At 31.1% G+C, this 14572-nt stretch overlaps 1 protein-coding gene across 1 annotated transcript; it reads right to left on the bottom strand.

Annotated features, from left to right (window-relative positions):
- Positions 1-10017: 10017 nt before the first annotated feature.
- Positions 10018-14287, bottom strand: LOC131045056 (3-ketoacyl-CoA synthase 5). The gene is made up of 3 exons (XM_057978573.2): positions 13827-14287; positions 12179-12716; positions 10018-10889 (listed from the first exon to the last, which is right to left on the bottom strand). The coding sequence occupies exons 1-3, from the start codon at positions 14254-14256 to the stop codon at positions 10271-10273; spliced, it is 1587 nt and encodes a 528-aa protein (XP_057834556.2). The 5' UTR covers positions 14257-14287; the 3' UTR covers positions 10018-10270.
- Between the last annotated feature and the right edge of the window lie 285 nt (positions 14288-14572).

Here is a 14572-nt window from a genome sequence, read left to right as displayed (position 1 = left end):
TAAAAACAACACTTACGATGAAATTAAATGAAATGAATTGTATTGTTCATTAAATAGCCATTATTAACCATTGTTAATTATTGGAATGAAGATTAAATATTTCCATGATAACACACCACGCACAGATGAGCAACAATTTATATGATCGAATATCAACTTCTGTATATATAAAAATGTCAAAATGATTACAAATGTATGTCCATACACAAATATGGCATAAATGCCAACTGAAACAAAATGTATGTCTAAATATGTGAATGTATGTCCATATACAAAATATACATGCCAACTAGACATGTAAGCATCCCAAAACTATCTATAACATCCTAAGCTTCTGATGGATCATCAAAATCGATCCTCTTCTTCGCCGCACTCTCTGCTCGGCTCTTAAGGATCCTGCACAAGAAAAAACAAACCACGATTAATATTAGTTATATTATAATTCACATTCGAAAAGTTAACATAAAAATGAACTATAATTGAACTATTCATGTTTACCTCATCTCCACGTTTTTTCTTCAGCTTTGTAGGACTCTTGATGTATGTCTTCAGTAGAGGAGGTATGTTTTGAATATTTTCATAAACAACCTACATATGTTCAGAAACATGACATTGATACAAGTTAGCATATAATTGTCACTGATAATAACAAATTATATCTACTAATCAAAAAATAAAATAAACACACATCTACTTGAGGCATCTCTTCTTCTTCTTCAGGTATACTAGGTGTAGTCATCAAGGATGTGAAGCCAAGGATTCTCTGTATATATACACAACAACTATATGAAAACTATCAATCTTTGTCTAGACATTTATAATCACTATAAGCTATTTAAACTATTCATTCAATCATATTTGCATTCAATTACCTTTCCCTTGTCTCGAACTGCACTAGCAGATCCTAAATCACACTGCTCCGCATTCATGGTGCTTGTGCCCTACAAGAGTAAAATAAGATATACATGCAAGTTACTACATAATCTAATTAATACCAATATAAATGATGAGCATGTATGTACAATAAAATCAAACGACTAGGTGCAATAATATATGTACCGTCAAGCTATCAAGGCCAAATGAAATGACAGACAAGGTGCCCTCCTAAATCTGTCTCAACTCATCCTCGGTCATCAACTGTTAAATAGACCATGTAAATAAAAATTAGTACTTAATATTATCTAATTTATAATTATTTAATTAAAATATAACATGAACTGTGAAAATACAAATCTTACCACTACATCATCAATGTATGATGATAGTGCCTCCTCGCGTCTAGCATGTGAGGACTCCCCAGGGTATCCTCCAGTCTGTGTAATAACATCTGGTGCATCATGCATCTCATGCACCTCATAATTTGCACTGTCCACAGGATGATCGACGGGTTGTCCTACTGGACCCAAGCATACGTGCCCACACATGACACAACTATGGATCATGCATATGTGTGGAGCCAAGGATGACATGTCAATGCCACTAGATGCACTGCTACCATCAACAATAGGCTGAGCTGCTGACGCGGCCTGAGAAACCAAAAGGCTACTCAAAGAGTGAATAGTCGATATGGTCCGTGAAGCCGCCTCACGAATGATATCAGGATGCTACACTGCAGGTGGGGGATCAACAGGAGGAGAGGGGACATACAGGCCCTGGACTACTCTGACTGCCCTAGGTCTATTTTGGGGCATACCTAAACCTACACCCTGGAAATGTTGGATGTCAAAGTAGTTCACATGTTTGTGTAAAACAAACTTAGCATACAATTTTTTTATAAAATAGAAGGGGATATCAAGATTGTTGTTGGGTGGTTTGTTGAAAACCATCCACCAATGATCCCAAAAGTTTTTCACAATCCCATCATTTGTGCACCATTTAATAGAAAGTTTTTTTTTTTTTTGGATCTACGGGCTAACCAGTACGAGGATTGACAAACAATGAGGCGATTTTGGTTTTGGATATCTCAAGATCCTTGATATCCTTATACGACAAGCCATCTGCATATTTTTCCCTCATAGAATCTCGCCACAAAAGGGCGACATCGTGCTCCTCAGTCATGGTTTCCATACTTTTTATGATCGATGTGAGAGGATCAAACATTGGGTTTAGACGAGGGATACTACGATATACTTCTGCAATCCCCCTCAATTCATTCAAATTTTGTGCAATCAAATCCTGAATTGAGGGGGGGTTTGGAAAATAAGGGTTTGGCTATTGCAGTGTTGTTCGTTAGTGTTTTCATTGTTATCCCCCCATTTTTTAACGTAATTGAATGTAAAAAAATTAAATTTAGTTAACAAACTTAAACAATTAGGTATTTGATTTAAAAAAACCTAGTTTCCATTAAAAAAAAACCATATTTTCAATGAAAAATCAAATAAACATTAACAAAAAGTACAAAAAATGAGTGAAAATGATTCAAAACGATAAAATTCTTACCTCTGAATCTATCTTTTAGCAATTTTTTTTTGTCAAAAAACTAGATATCGCATGGAGCGGATATCGGATTGTGATGAAATCGCGCGACCCGTGATTTAAAAATGACTCACAGGCTGCCACTGTCAAAATATAAAAGTCTCAGAAAATCGGATATCCGATTTTTACACTTAAATTATTTTTAAATAACATATATAATATAATAATATATTATTATATTATATAATACGTATTGTATTATATTATATATATATTATATTATATTATATAATATAATACAATACGTATTGTATTATATTATATAATATAATATAATATTATATTATATTATATAATATAATATAATATTATATTATATTATATAATATAATATAATATTATATTATATAATATAATATAATATTATATTATAATATAATATAATACGTATTGTATTATATTATATAATATAATATAATATTATATTATAATATAATATAATATTATAATATATTATAATATAATATAATATAATATAATATAATATAATATAATATATTTAATATAATATTATATTATTATATAATATAATATTATATATAATATAATATAATATAATATAATATAATATTACATTATTATGTTATATATAATATAATATAATATTATATTATATATAATATAATATTATATTATATATAATATAATATTATATTATATATAATATAATATTATATTATATTATATATAATATAATATAATATTATTATATAATATATATTATATAATATATATTATATAATATAATAATAGATTATATATTATATAATATGTAATTACCAGGCCAAGGTGTATTGACACCCAGGTCAAGCAAAAAGTCAATACGGATTTTCGCATTTTTAGGTGAGTGAAGAAGGCTATTTTTTTCACATCGCCACTTTTTGGCCCCCCTTGATCCTGCACTAACCCATACATAGATATCGACTAAGATTGAGACTACATATATAATGAAGCTATATATAAACTTTATACTTCATTAGTCCTTGTAGCATGATCATCAGTCCTTGCACCCAAAGACTCCAATCATAGAGTTTGTAGCGGATTTGGTTGGTCCATGAGATGCTTCTGGAAGGTGTAGAATGTGATGAAGTAAACAATGGAGAGCCCAAAATACTCTTTGAGAAATGGTTTGCCACATTATTGGCCAACATAGCCCCGTGTAACTCCATTGTCCAGGTAAAGTGCTCTAGGAGGGATACAAAACCCTAGTCATGGCATCCAAGAGATCCTCTCCTGCAATGATATGAATTCTTGTTTCCACTTCATTACAGTCAATGATGAACACCTTAAGGAGATGTTCCCTGTTTAATACACCACAAACCAACAACTCTAATTTGCGTATCAGAAATGGTGGCTTCCACTTAATTGACTTTCTGTCCACTTTTTGCATGATAATGTTCATTGAACTGTCTTGAAATGGGAGAACAATTTTGTTTGAGAATGATAATGTTCATTGAACTATCCAAAAATGGAAGATCAATTTTGTTTTAGGATGTCAGAATCTTGGAATCCCACGAGGAGAATGTTGAAGAAGTTTTTGTTCTAGACACATATGAGTTAACTACTTATGAAATTGCCTTTTCAATTTTATCACAAACTATTTGGAAAACAGTTTAGTTCTTTTATTTTTTATTTTTTTGATGTTTCTTTCCCACCATGTGTTCCATATTATGATAGAGGGAGTAATCTTTCAAAATGTAGAAAAAAAATCAAAATATAAGTATGGTCAACTCTCGAAAAGTTCATGAATTAAACGTGGAAGTGATAATTGCCAATCCAATTCCAACAATGAAGTGCAAAACTACATTATATTAATAGATGATTTGTTGTTTACTATATTTTTCCACACAAAACACAATTAAATCCTATACCCAACTTTACCAATTTGGAGCTTGTTAGAATTTTATTTTGATAGCTACTTTAGGAAGAACAACATCATGCCAACAAAATGAATATGCTCTATTGCTAATATATATATATACCATTACAGAGGTGTATATTGAAATGTGTCAATAAACAAATGAGAAACAACATCTTAATGTTAAATTTGAAGCTTAATCATTAGTTCCTTGCAAAGCTTTACATGCTTAGAAGCTCTCAACCCATTATGAGGTAAAAGCATATGAGGCTACTTGTATGCTTGCAAAGGATCCCGATGGGGATTCCAAACCATACACAAAGGGCTATCCATTGGACTTAAATTCTTCCAAGATATATCTCTTCCAAAATGCACAACACATTATTATGACAATTTTCTTAACCAAAACATGCATTTAGATCCCTTTTATAAGGGAAGGGCACCAATAGCTTTTATAGTTCCAATAACGAAACACTCCTTAATACACACCTAACCCCCCCAATTACTAACTTTAAAGAAACCAAAGAAAAATAAAAATTAAAGTCATTAATAAATTTCACACGTATCAATAGCTGACCATTTTTTAGCATTTTTGGACCATAATTGGCATATTTATGCACCTTTATTGGTATCCACAACACACAAATACATGGGCATTTGTGCATAAGTATTGACAATATTAAGTGCACGGTTATTAGTGCATCTTTAAGTAGGTATTGAGCTACATTTGAAATGTGTATTTTTTGACCCTTGCACACATAACAAATTCTACAATGTGCATCGCGACTACTCAGAAGCCAAAACAATAGCTATAAGAAGTTTAGTCATATGACAACAAATTTTTTTGTCAAAATCCAATGTACCATTTAGAATATGTGGATGTGCAAAGTTAACTATAACGACAACTGATACGCTTCCCTAAAACTAATTCTATTGATGTGTCAAATCAACCATGAATGAATTCTTCTCAATAATTTTATTTAATGTTTGATACTTATTGCCAAATAATTATATCTTTTATTTAAAAAAATAAATATTATAGTCAAGAACATCGGCAGGAGATAAATAATAGATAGTAGTGATTATTTTAATTCAACCATATGTTTTTCACTCTTCCAACGGTAGGGTAGTTAACTGCAATTACTCCAACCTCTACATTAATAAAAACTTTGACAGTTGGCGGCTGCTCTATTAAGGTCGTACCCATCGACGAAGCTGCTGAATTATCTTAAATAGCCTTTACGATGGCTAAGAATGATATTTATGAAATCTAAGATTGTTTCTTTATTTTTTGCCCATGTTATTTTTCAGAATATTAATTTCATTTACTAGTTTTAGGAATTTTTTTGTTATAAAAAATTTAATGTCGAACAAGAATGGTAGTTTAATTGATAAGGGTGATTTCATTATTTCATCAACTATCAAAATAAAAATAAAAATAAAAAAGTTTAATTAATTTCATTTACTAGTTTTAGGAACTTTTTTGTTATAAAAAATTTAGTGTCGAATAAGAATGGTAGTTTAATTGGTAAGGGTGATTTCATTATTTCATCAACTATCAAAATAAAAATAAAAAGTTTAATTAATTTCATTTACTAGTTTTAGGAACTTTTTTGTTATAAAAAATTTATTGTCGAACAAGAATGGTAGTTTAATTGGTAAGGGTGATTTCATTATTTCATCAACTATCAAAATAAAAATAAAAAAGTTTAATTAATTTCATTTACTAGTTTTAGGAACTTTTTTGTTATAAAAAATTTAGTGTCAAACAAGAATGGTAGTTTAATTGGTAAGGGTGATTTCATTATTTCATCAACTATCAAAATAAAAATAAAAAAGTTTAATCACATTCAATTATTTGTAATATCTGACATGTTATGATAACATATATTATAAAATTATAAATAGTTAATTATTTAATATTTTTGTTTAATTCAAATTTTATGTAATTTTTTTTTAATATTGTAAGTAAAAATCAAAACTAATGAAAGGAACTCAACATAACGTAGAATTCAAAGAAACAAAGCCAAATTCAAATTTGTATCAAACCAAACAATTTAATATACTACTTGAAAAGATAAAGTGTACCAAAAAAAAATTGATCTATTGTTTCAAAGATGATTGTTATTGGTCAAGCCATTTTGATTTCTAACTAAAATCAGTATACCATTTAAAAAAAAAAAAAAGTCTACCATTCTCTAAAAAATCACAGAGACACCATTAAAGCTTAAAAGTTTGAACAATTATTTAGAGTGAAACTTTCAAATTATGGGTTGTGAGTAGATCTTTATATTCATGATGTAAGGCTTAAATTTGATGTCGTATGACTATATTCACATATTTTTGTCTTAAAATAAAATCAAAATTTTAAACACCAAATTAGATAAAAATAGATTTTTTAATAGGCTCTTGGTCTAGTCGTGAAGTTAAATAGTTATAGATGATTCCACTAGGGATCATGTCTTGTTGAGTCCAATACCCAACACCGTAAGGGTCAAGGCTAAGATCATGCCCTAGATTACTTTGGGGTTATGAATATGTCCATCAAGGATCAAGTCTTGTTGGGTGCGAAACACCAATGTCATAAGAGATGAGGCTAGGATCATGCCCTAGACTACTTTAGGAGAACACATACCCCTTAATCCTTGACTCTCAACATAAAGAGGATTCAACCTAAGATTTGCCAAATTGGATAGATAAGTTTATTAATAAATCCAATATAAAACCCTTAACTGATCAATTAAAGAACGTATATTTGTTTCTAAAAGAAAAAAATTGATATCTTAAAATGAACAAATAGAATTAGGTAGAAGATTCACATACAATTATAGATGCGTATACTAAAATGTGTCAAGAAACAAATGACAAACATATTCATGTTGAATTTGAAGCTTAATCATCAGATCCTTGCAAACCTTTACATGCTTAGAAGTTGTCAATCCATTGTGAGGTAAAAGCATAGGAAGCTACTTGTATGCATGCAAAGGACCCTGATGGGGAATCCCAACCAAACACAAAGGGCTATCTATTGGACTTAAATTCTTCCAAGATATAACTCATCCAAAATGTACAACACATTAGTATGACAGTCGTTTTTACCAAAACATACTTTTAGATCCTCTTTATAGGGGAAGAGCACCAATAGCCTTTATAGTTCCAATAACCAAACACTCCTTACACACCTACCCCCCCTAATTAATAACTTTAAAGAAACGAAAGATTTTTTTTTTAAAGTTCATTAATAAATTTCACATCTACGAATATCCGATCATTTTTTAGCGTTTTTGGACCACAATTGGTGTATTTGTGCACCTTTATTGGTATCCATAGTGCACGACTACATGGGCATTTGTGCATAAGTATCGGCAATATTAAGCACACGGTTATTCGTGCATCTTTAAGTAGGTATTGAGCTACACTTTGAAATGTGTACTTTTTGACCCGTGCACACATAACAAATCCCACAATGTGCTCGTGACTACCCAAAAGCCAAAACAATAGCTATAAGAAGTTAAGTCGAATGTAAAGACAACAAAAGAACGTTGAAATCCAATGTACCTTTTAGAATATGTGGATGCGCAAAGTTAACTATAACGACAACTAGTAGGCTTCCCTAGAATTAATTCTATTGATGTGTCAAATCAACCATGAACAAATTCTTCTCAATCATTTAATATTTGATACTTATTGCCAAATAATTATATCTTTTTATTTAAAAAATAATATATTATAGTGAAGAACATCGACACCAATTACTTATTCAGCAAGAGATAATTAATAGATAGTACTCATTATTTTCGTTCAACCTAATGTTTTTTACTCTTCCAACGTAGGGTAGTTAACTGCAGTTACTCCAACCTCTGCTTAAATAAAAACTTTGAGAGTTGGCGGCTGCTCAATTAAGGTCGTACCCAACAACGAAGCTGCTGAATTATCTTAAATAGCCTTTATGATGGCTAAGAATGATATTTATGAAATCTACGATTGTTTCCTTATTTTTATGTCCCTGTTATTGTTTTTGTATTAATTTCATTTACTAATTTTAGGAATATTTTTGTAAAATAAAAATTTAATGTCAAACAAGAATTGTAGTTTAATTGATAAGGATGTTGTACGTTTCATTATTTCATCAACTATCAAAATAATTTTTATTAAAATATAATTCTTCTATTCAAAATAACTTAAATAATTTTTATTTAAGTAAATGGACATTTTTTTTTTTGTTTTATAAAATAAAAAAGTTTATTCACAGTCAATTATTTGTATTATCCAACATCTTATGATAACATGTGTGTATGCTTAAATTCATGATTTGTTCGAGTAGAAATAAAGGGAAATCACGAATCCCTATCTAATCAAAGAATTCTAAACAAAACTAATGAAATAACACAATCAAGCAATAGGAATATAAAATCTATCAATAAAAACTCTCAGAAGAAATTGGAAGAATATGAATTTAAATTTGAATTTAGAGAATTAATGAAATTAGATGAAATAAATGAAATTAGAATTAGAATTTGAAGAATTAATTAGTTAATTAAATAGTTTAAAGAAACTATTTAATTATTTAGAAATTAAATTTAATTAAATAATAAAGATTATTTTAATTAAAAGTATTAAAATTATAATTAATTAAATAATAAATATTTAATTAATATTTAGAAAATGGTTTATGATTATTGATTGAATAGAGATAGAAATTGAAAATGAATTTATTTAAATAATAAAGATTATTTAAATTGAGGGATTAATAATCATAATTAATTAAAAATGGCTTAAATAATTAATTGAATAGAGATAGAAATAGAATAATTAGTAAGATGATGAGGAAATATGAATTTAGAAGAATAAAACTAATTAATTTAATTAAATAATTAAATAATTATTTAATCAATTAGAGGAATAATTAGTACATGATCAATGAGACATTTTTAGGTGTTTATAACATGTATTATAAAATTATAAACAATTAATTATCTGGTATTTTTTGTTTAATTCAAATTTTATGTAACTTTATTTTAATATTGTAAGTAAAATCAAAATTAATGAAAGGAACTCAACATAACATAGAATTCAAAGAAACAAAGCCAAATTCGCCATTTCTTAAAAAAAAAAATAGACCACCTTTCTCTAGAAAATCATGTAGAGACATCATTAAAGCTAAAAAGTTTGAACAAATATTTAGAGTGAAGCTTTCAAATTATCAAATTATGGGTTGTTAGTACATCGTTATATTCACGATGTAAGGCCTAAATTTGATGTCGTATGGCTTTATTTACATATTTTTGTCTTAAAATACAATCAAAATTTTAAACACCGAACTAGATAAAAAGAGATTTATTAATAGTCTCTTGGTCTACTCGTGAAGTTAAATAGTTATAGATGGTTCCGCTAGGGATCACGTCTTGTTGAGTCCAAGACCCCAACACCGTAAGAGGACGAGCCTAAGATCATGCCTTAGATTACTTTGGGGTTATGAATATGTCCATGAAGGATCAAGTCTTGTTGGGTGTGAAATCCTAATACCATAAGAGATGAGCCTGGGATCATGCCCTAGACTACTCTAGGGGAATAGATACCCCTTAATCCTTGACTGTCAACATAAAGAGGATTCAACCTAAAATTTGCACTTCCAAATTGAATAACTAAATTTATTATGTAAATTCAATATAAAACCCTTAACTGACCAATTAAAGAATAGATAAATTATTAATAATCTTATAATAATATTCTTAAAAATACATATTTTAGATAAAATATACCTTTCGACATTTAAAAGCCATCTTTAAATGAAAACAACTATCACAAAAACACTGCTTTGACAGACACGGTCGACTGTCAAATTCAGTACTCTTATCATCCATTTTACAATTGACCAACTCTGGCAACTGATAACTAAAACACAAACAACATAGAGGAACAGAGATATAATAATAACTAGATAGGGCAGAAATCAGGGATTTCAACAGGATAATCAACAATGCAGTCAGACCAAGCATTATCACCAGATGGAGTGATATCTCTATTTACAATCCAAACTCCACTGTTGCATTTGAAGCCACTACCAAGGCAAATCTGCCAGATTTTCTGGCCCTTCTTCATTCGGCCCTTGGACTCCAGATACTGAAACTGATACCATGTTGAAGAAGAAGACGTATTGCCGAAACGGTAGAGCACCATTTTAGAAGGCTCTGTAACAGCAGAACTGAGATTCAGCCCTTTTTCCACAGCACGGACTACAGCTTTACCACCTGAATGAATGCAGATGTGATCAAATGGGCGCCTGAAATCTGGTATGAACTGTTTATTCATCGATTTACTGCCTTTAAAGAGTTTGGAGAGAAATCTAGATGAGAGATAGAGAATCTGGACATGGTAGGGAAGAACCAGAGGCCCAAGAGAGCGCATGTTTGTCTTGAGCGCCTCTGCAGCTATCTCCATAATGTGCTTACTCAAGCACACACCCACTCTTCCTGTTGGATCTTCTTCTTGGAAGGCTGCATGGTACGCCATGTCGCCTGCTCCTGCCCTATGCGTTCTTAGAACGTGCATCAGCCTGCACAGAACATAAAACTCTTGCTTACTATACAAATGTATAACGGGCATCATACCCAGTTGAAAGTTTGCTATAATAGTACAGTTTCAGACCTTTCTTTCTCATTTCTTACAGTTGTATTTAAAAAAATTTCACATTTTTTCATGAGAGAGTAAAGCTAAAAGAAGATCGTTTGATTATAACAGTCTTCACATTATACTTTAATATGAGAATACGATTAAAAGAAAACAATTAATTCATACTTCATAAATTTTATTCTTTTTACCATTCACTCTTTGTTTACTCGATCTCCCAATTATTAATTTTAAAGAAATTGAAAAAATGATAACAAAAATTCATTAATAAATTTCATATATACCAATATCTATCTACTTGTACACCTCACCGATAAAACTTAAAAACTTTAATTGGAAGAGTTGTGCAACTTTATTGGTATCCATAATGCAGGTAATGGCTATCCAGTCCTTAGAATGCACCAATACATATGTTATCCTTATAAACAATAACTTATTCATTGGTGCATCTTATGGGCTGGATAGTTGTTTCCATCATAATGTGGACATTTGTGAATTAGTATTGTCAATTTTCTGAGGCTGTATTAGTGTAGGGTTATTAGGACATCTTTAAGTAGGAATGACGATACTTCTAAATGACCATTTTTTGATCTTTGTATGCATGATGGATCCGACGACGTTCTGTCTTTACTATTTAGAAGCCAAAACAATAACTATAAACAGTTAAGTGAAATATGAAGACCAACAAAAAAAATCATCAAAATCCAATGTACCGTTTAAGATCTATGGGTACACAAGATAAGTTATAATAGCTACTGTACTCTTCCCCTAGTTTGTAACAATTTTTAAGATATACTTATAAAAATTTACTCAGTTTTTTAATGAGAATAAAGCTAAAATAACAATCCATCCTTAGATTTCCACAGTCCATAATGAATAGATTGCTATGGATCTGAATTCTACTGTGTAATGTTTATTTGCATCAATGTTTCAGATCATACTTCATGATTTACACATCAACGTTTCAGATCACACTCCATGATCCATCATCAAGATGAAAGAACTGCTACCAACAATTTGATCCAATTTTTTTAGTTTCTATAGTAGCTCCCTCATTTTGATGATGGATCATGAAGTGTGATCTAAAACGATAAATATCACACAACAGAATCCAGAAGCATAACAATCTAACCTAAAACTTATACTTGAGAAATACAAAAATTTCAGAGAGTTTTGTCTATGAAAATAAAGCTAAAGAAAAAAAGTAATTTTAACCTGTATTTAGCTCGGTGCCTTTCAGATCTCTTGTTGGTAAGAAGAACAGCGCCACATCCCATTCTGAAGAGAATGTTAGAGACGAGCATGGGCTCATGATTTCCAAAATACCAGTTCTGCGTTATGTTCTCTGTACTGAGGACAATGGCGTAAGTGCCCTTGTTGCTGGCGAGGAGGCAGTCCTTAGCCAAATCCACCGCGATCAAATTTGCACTGCATCCCATGCCACCCAGATTGAACGTTTTTATATCATCTCTCATTCCAAATTTGTTGACGATCATCGATGACAGAGATGGATTGGGATTGAAAACGCTACAATTGACCACCAGAATGCCGATTTCAGTTACATGTATTCCAGTTTTGTCCAACAGATCTTGCACGCAGCTGAACATCACAAGTTCTCCTTCTTGCCGAGCAGAGTCTGTTGTCTGTATGGGTGGCAATAGATGTAAGTGAGGTGGCACTGCCACCTGTTCACTGAGTGCTGCTCGTTCTAAGATTTTTTTCTGAAACTCTATGCTCTTGTCTGTGAATCTGCCTGCAATATTTTGTGTACAAGATCTGAGTTAGTGAAACATGTTAAAAAGAACTAGGATCTATATGTCTTCAATCAAGCTCAGTTCATCTTCAGTGTTAGATCGAGCCTATAATATATATGGAACATTGATACATTAGAGAAATGAATAAACAAAGGTAGAAGCATAGGCATTCAGCTTACAATATATTTAGTGAAGTTATTCTTGTATAGATGATCTTTATTCTAATTGCGAAAAAATATATATAATTTGAGAGAACGTCTTAAGAATTTAGTGCTCTTCTATTCAGAAATTGAGATGAAAATAAATACACAAAAAAAAAAGTCATGATTTTCTTATTACTAGAAAAAGGGAAGAAAGACAAGCTTTATTTTAATGAGAAGCCCATTTGAAATAGTTAAAGAACAAAAATACCTGAAATTTGGTTTTCACAACATATTTAGATGAAGAAAAAATAATATAAAGGAGTGGAAGGTTTTGTACTCACTAGAAAATAGATGCAATAAGAATATAAATCAAGTGGAAGGCAAAAATGTTTAGATCTAGTTAAGGACTAGTTCACATCATGTTAGATGCAAGAATTATAGTTTGATATGGGGAGTGAAAACTTTTCTAACAGGAGGATGGTGGAGACATAATGACATCACATCATAAAGTGCACAATCCATACTAACATCTATATCAAATATGAAGATAATCTTAACCAAAAAAAGAAATGGAAATAACCTGAAAATAGACAACCTAACAACCTTGTTTAAACAAATGACACTAAACACGAAACAACCTATTTTATCAAAATCTACAATTCAAAATTTCATTGAAAATTCCAAAATTTGTGACAACTATAAAAATTTACTTTGATATCAACGCAAGACGTTAGAAGAGGAGGTCTCCCTTTAATCTCAACCCACACAAACCAAGTCTGAAAAATCTCAACCTAAATGACCAACCCATAAAAAACCCTGTATTATCACTGCAGAAATTCTATTCAGAACTAAATTTGAACAGACCATTCCGTGCAGGTACCTAAACCAGTACAACTCTGTGCCTGACAAATCTAAGAAATCATCAATACACGTACAAAAGCCGTAACCTATTCTTAATGAGATTACCACAGAGAAAAGCGTGCTCTATGAAATGATGAAACGGAACTCTCCAAGCAGCAGGAGCCCTGTAGCAAGACACTTCCACCATGTAGATTTGTTTCGACAGGCGAAACAGATGTGTGAACGTAACCAAGATTATGCATGAAACCATGCAAACAACACCCAAATCCAACGCATAAAGTTCATCTGTCCACCATGACCAGATACGTCGAAGCAGAAGAGAAGCCACCACAGACGACATGAAAGGGATCCAAAATTGCCCAGCATTTCTCAGACGATATGAATATCCCTGCTTAACACAATTCAAATCTAAAAAACCATCATCCTCTGATATACTTGAGAAAGGGAGATGATGGGACTCCATGGATTGCACCAGAGCTTTCGGGATTGAATGAGCACTAGTACCCATCTTTTGTTTGTGAAGAGGTGGGAACATTCAGGCTTTTATAAGGTCGTCGATGCAAATTCAGATGGGTCTAACGTGGCCAGTTTCTGGTCCTCAGGATTCTCCTTGTGATTTAAGTTATTAGTGTTGACATCGTAAAATCCACGAGCATTTCATTGTATTAGTTGGGTAGGTATTATATTTATGCCGCAGACATTAATGTTCTTATGAGTATCGGTGACAGTGGGTCCAATTCATAATGGAAAGGATTATGAACTCCCAGCTCGGATCATTCAGACTTAGGTGCGAATGCTGTTTGTAACTTACCAAACTACGAGCGGACGCTTCCCCATTTGACATATTGCCT

This window comes from Cryptomeria japonica, chromosome 7, assembly GCF_030272615.1.
Source record: "Cryptomeria japonica chromosome 7, Sugi_1.0, whole genome shotgun sequence".
Lineage (NCBI taxonomy): Eukaryota > Viridiplantae > Streptophyta > Pinopsida > Cupressales > Cupressaceae > Cryptomeria > Cryptomeria japonica.
The sequence above is the reverse complement of the archived record's forward strand: the minus strand, read 5'-3'. Positions and strand labels throughout refer to the sequence as shown.

What these genes read in the sequence shown, in the direction of transcription:
- LOC131045056 (XM_057978573.2), bottom strand. Translation starts at nt 14,256, where the DNA reads ATGTTCCCACCTCTTCACAAACAAAAGATGGGTACTAGTGCTCATTCA. An exon ending in AGAGCACGCTTTTCTCTGTG is followed by an intron (nt 12,717 to 13,826) that starts GTAATCTCATTA and finishes AAAATATTGCAG; the next exon opens with GCAGATTCACAGACAAGAGC. An exon ending in AGGCACCGAGCTAAATACAG is followed by an intron (nt 10,890 to 12,178) that starts GTTAAAATTACT and finishes TGTTCTGTGCAG; the next exon opens with GCTGATGCACGTTCTAAGAA.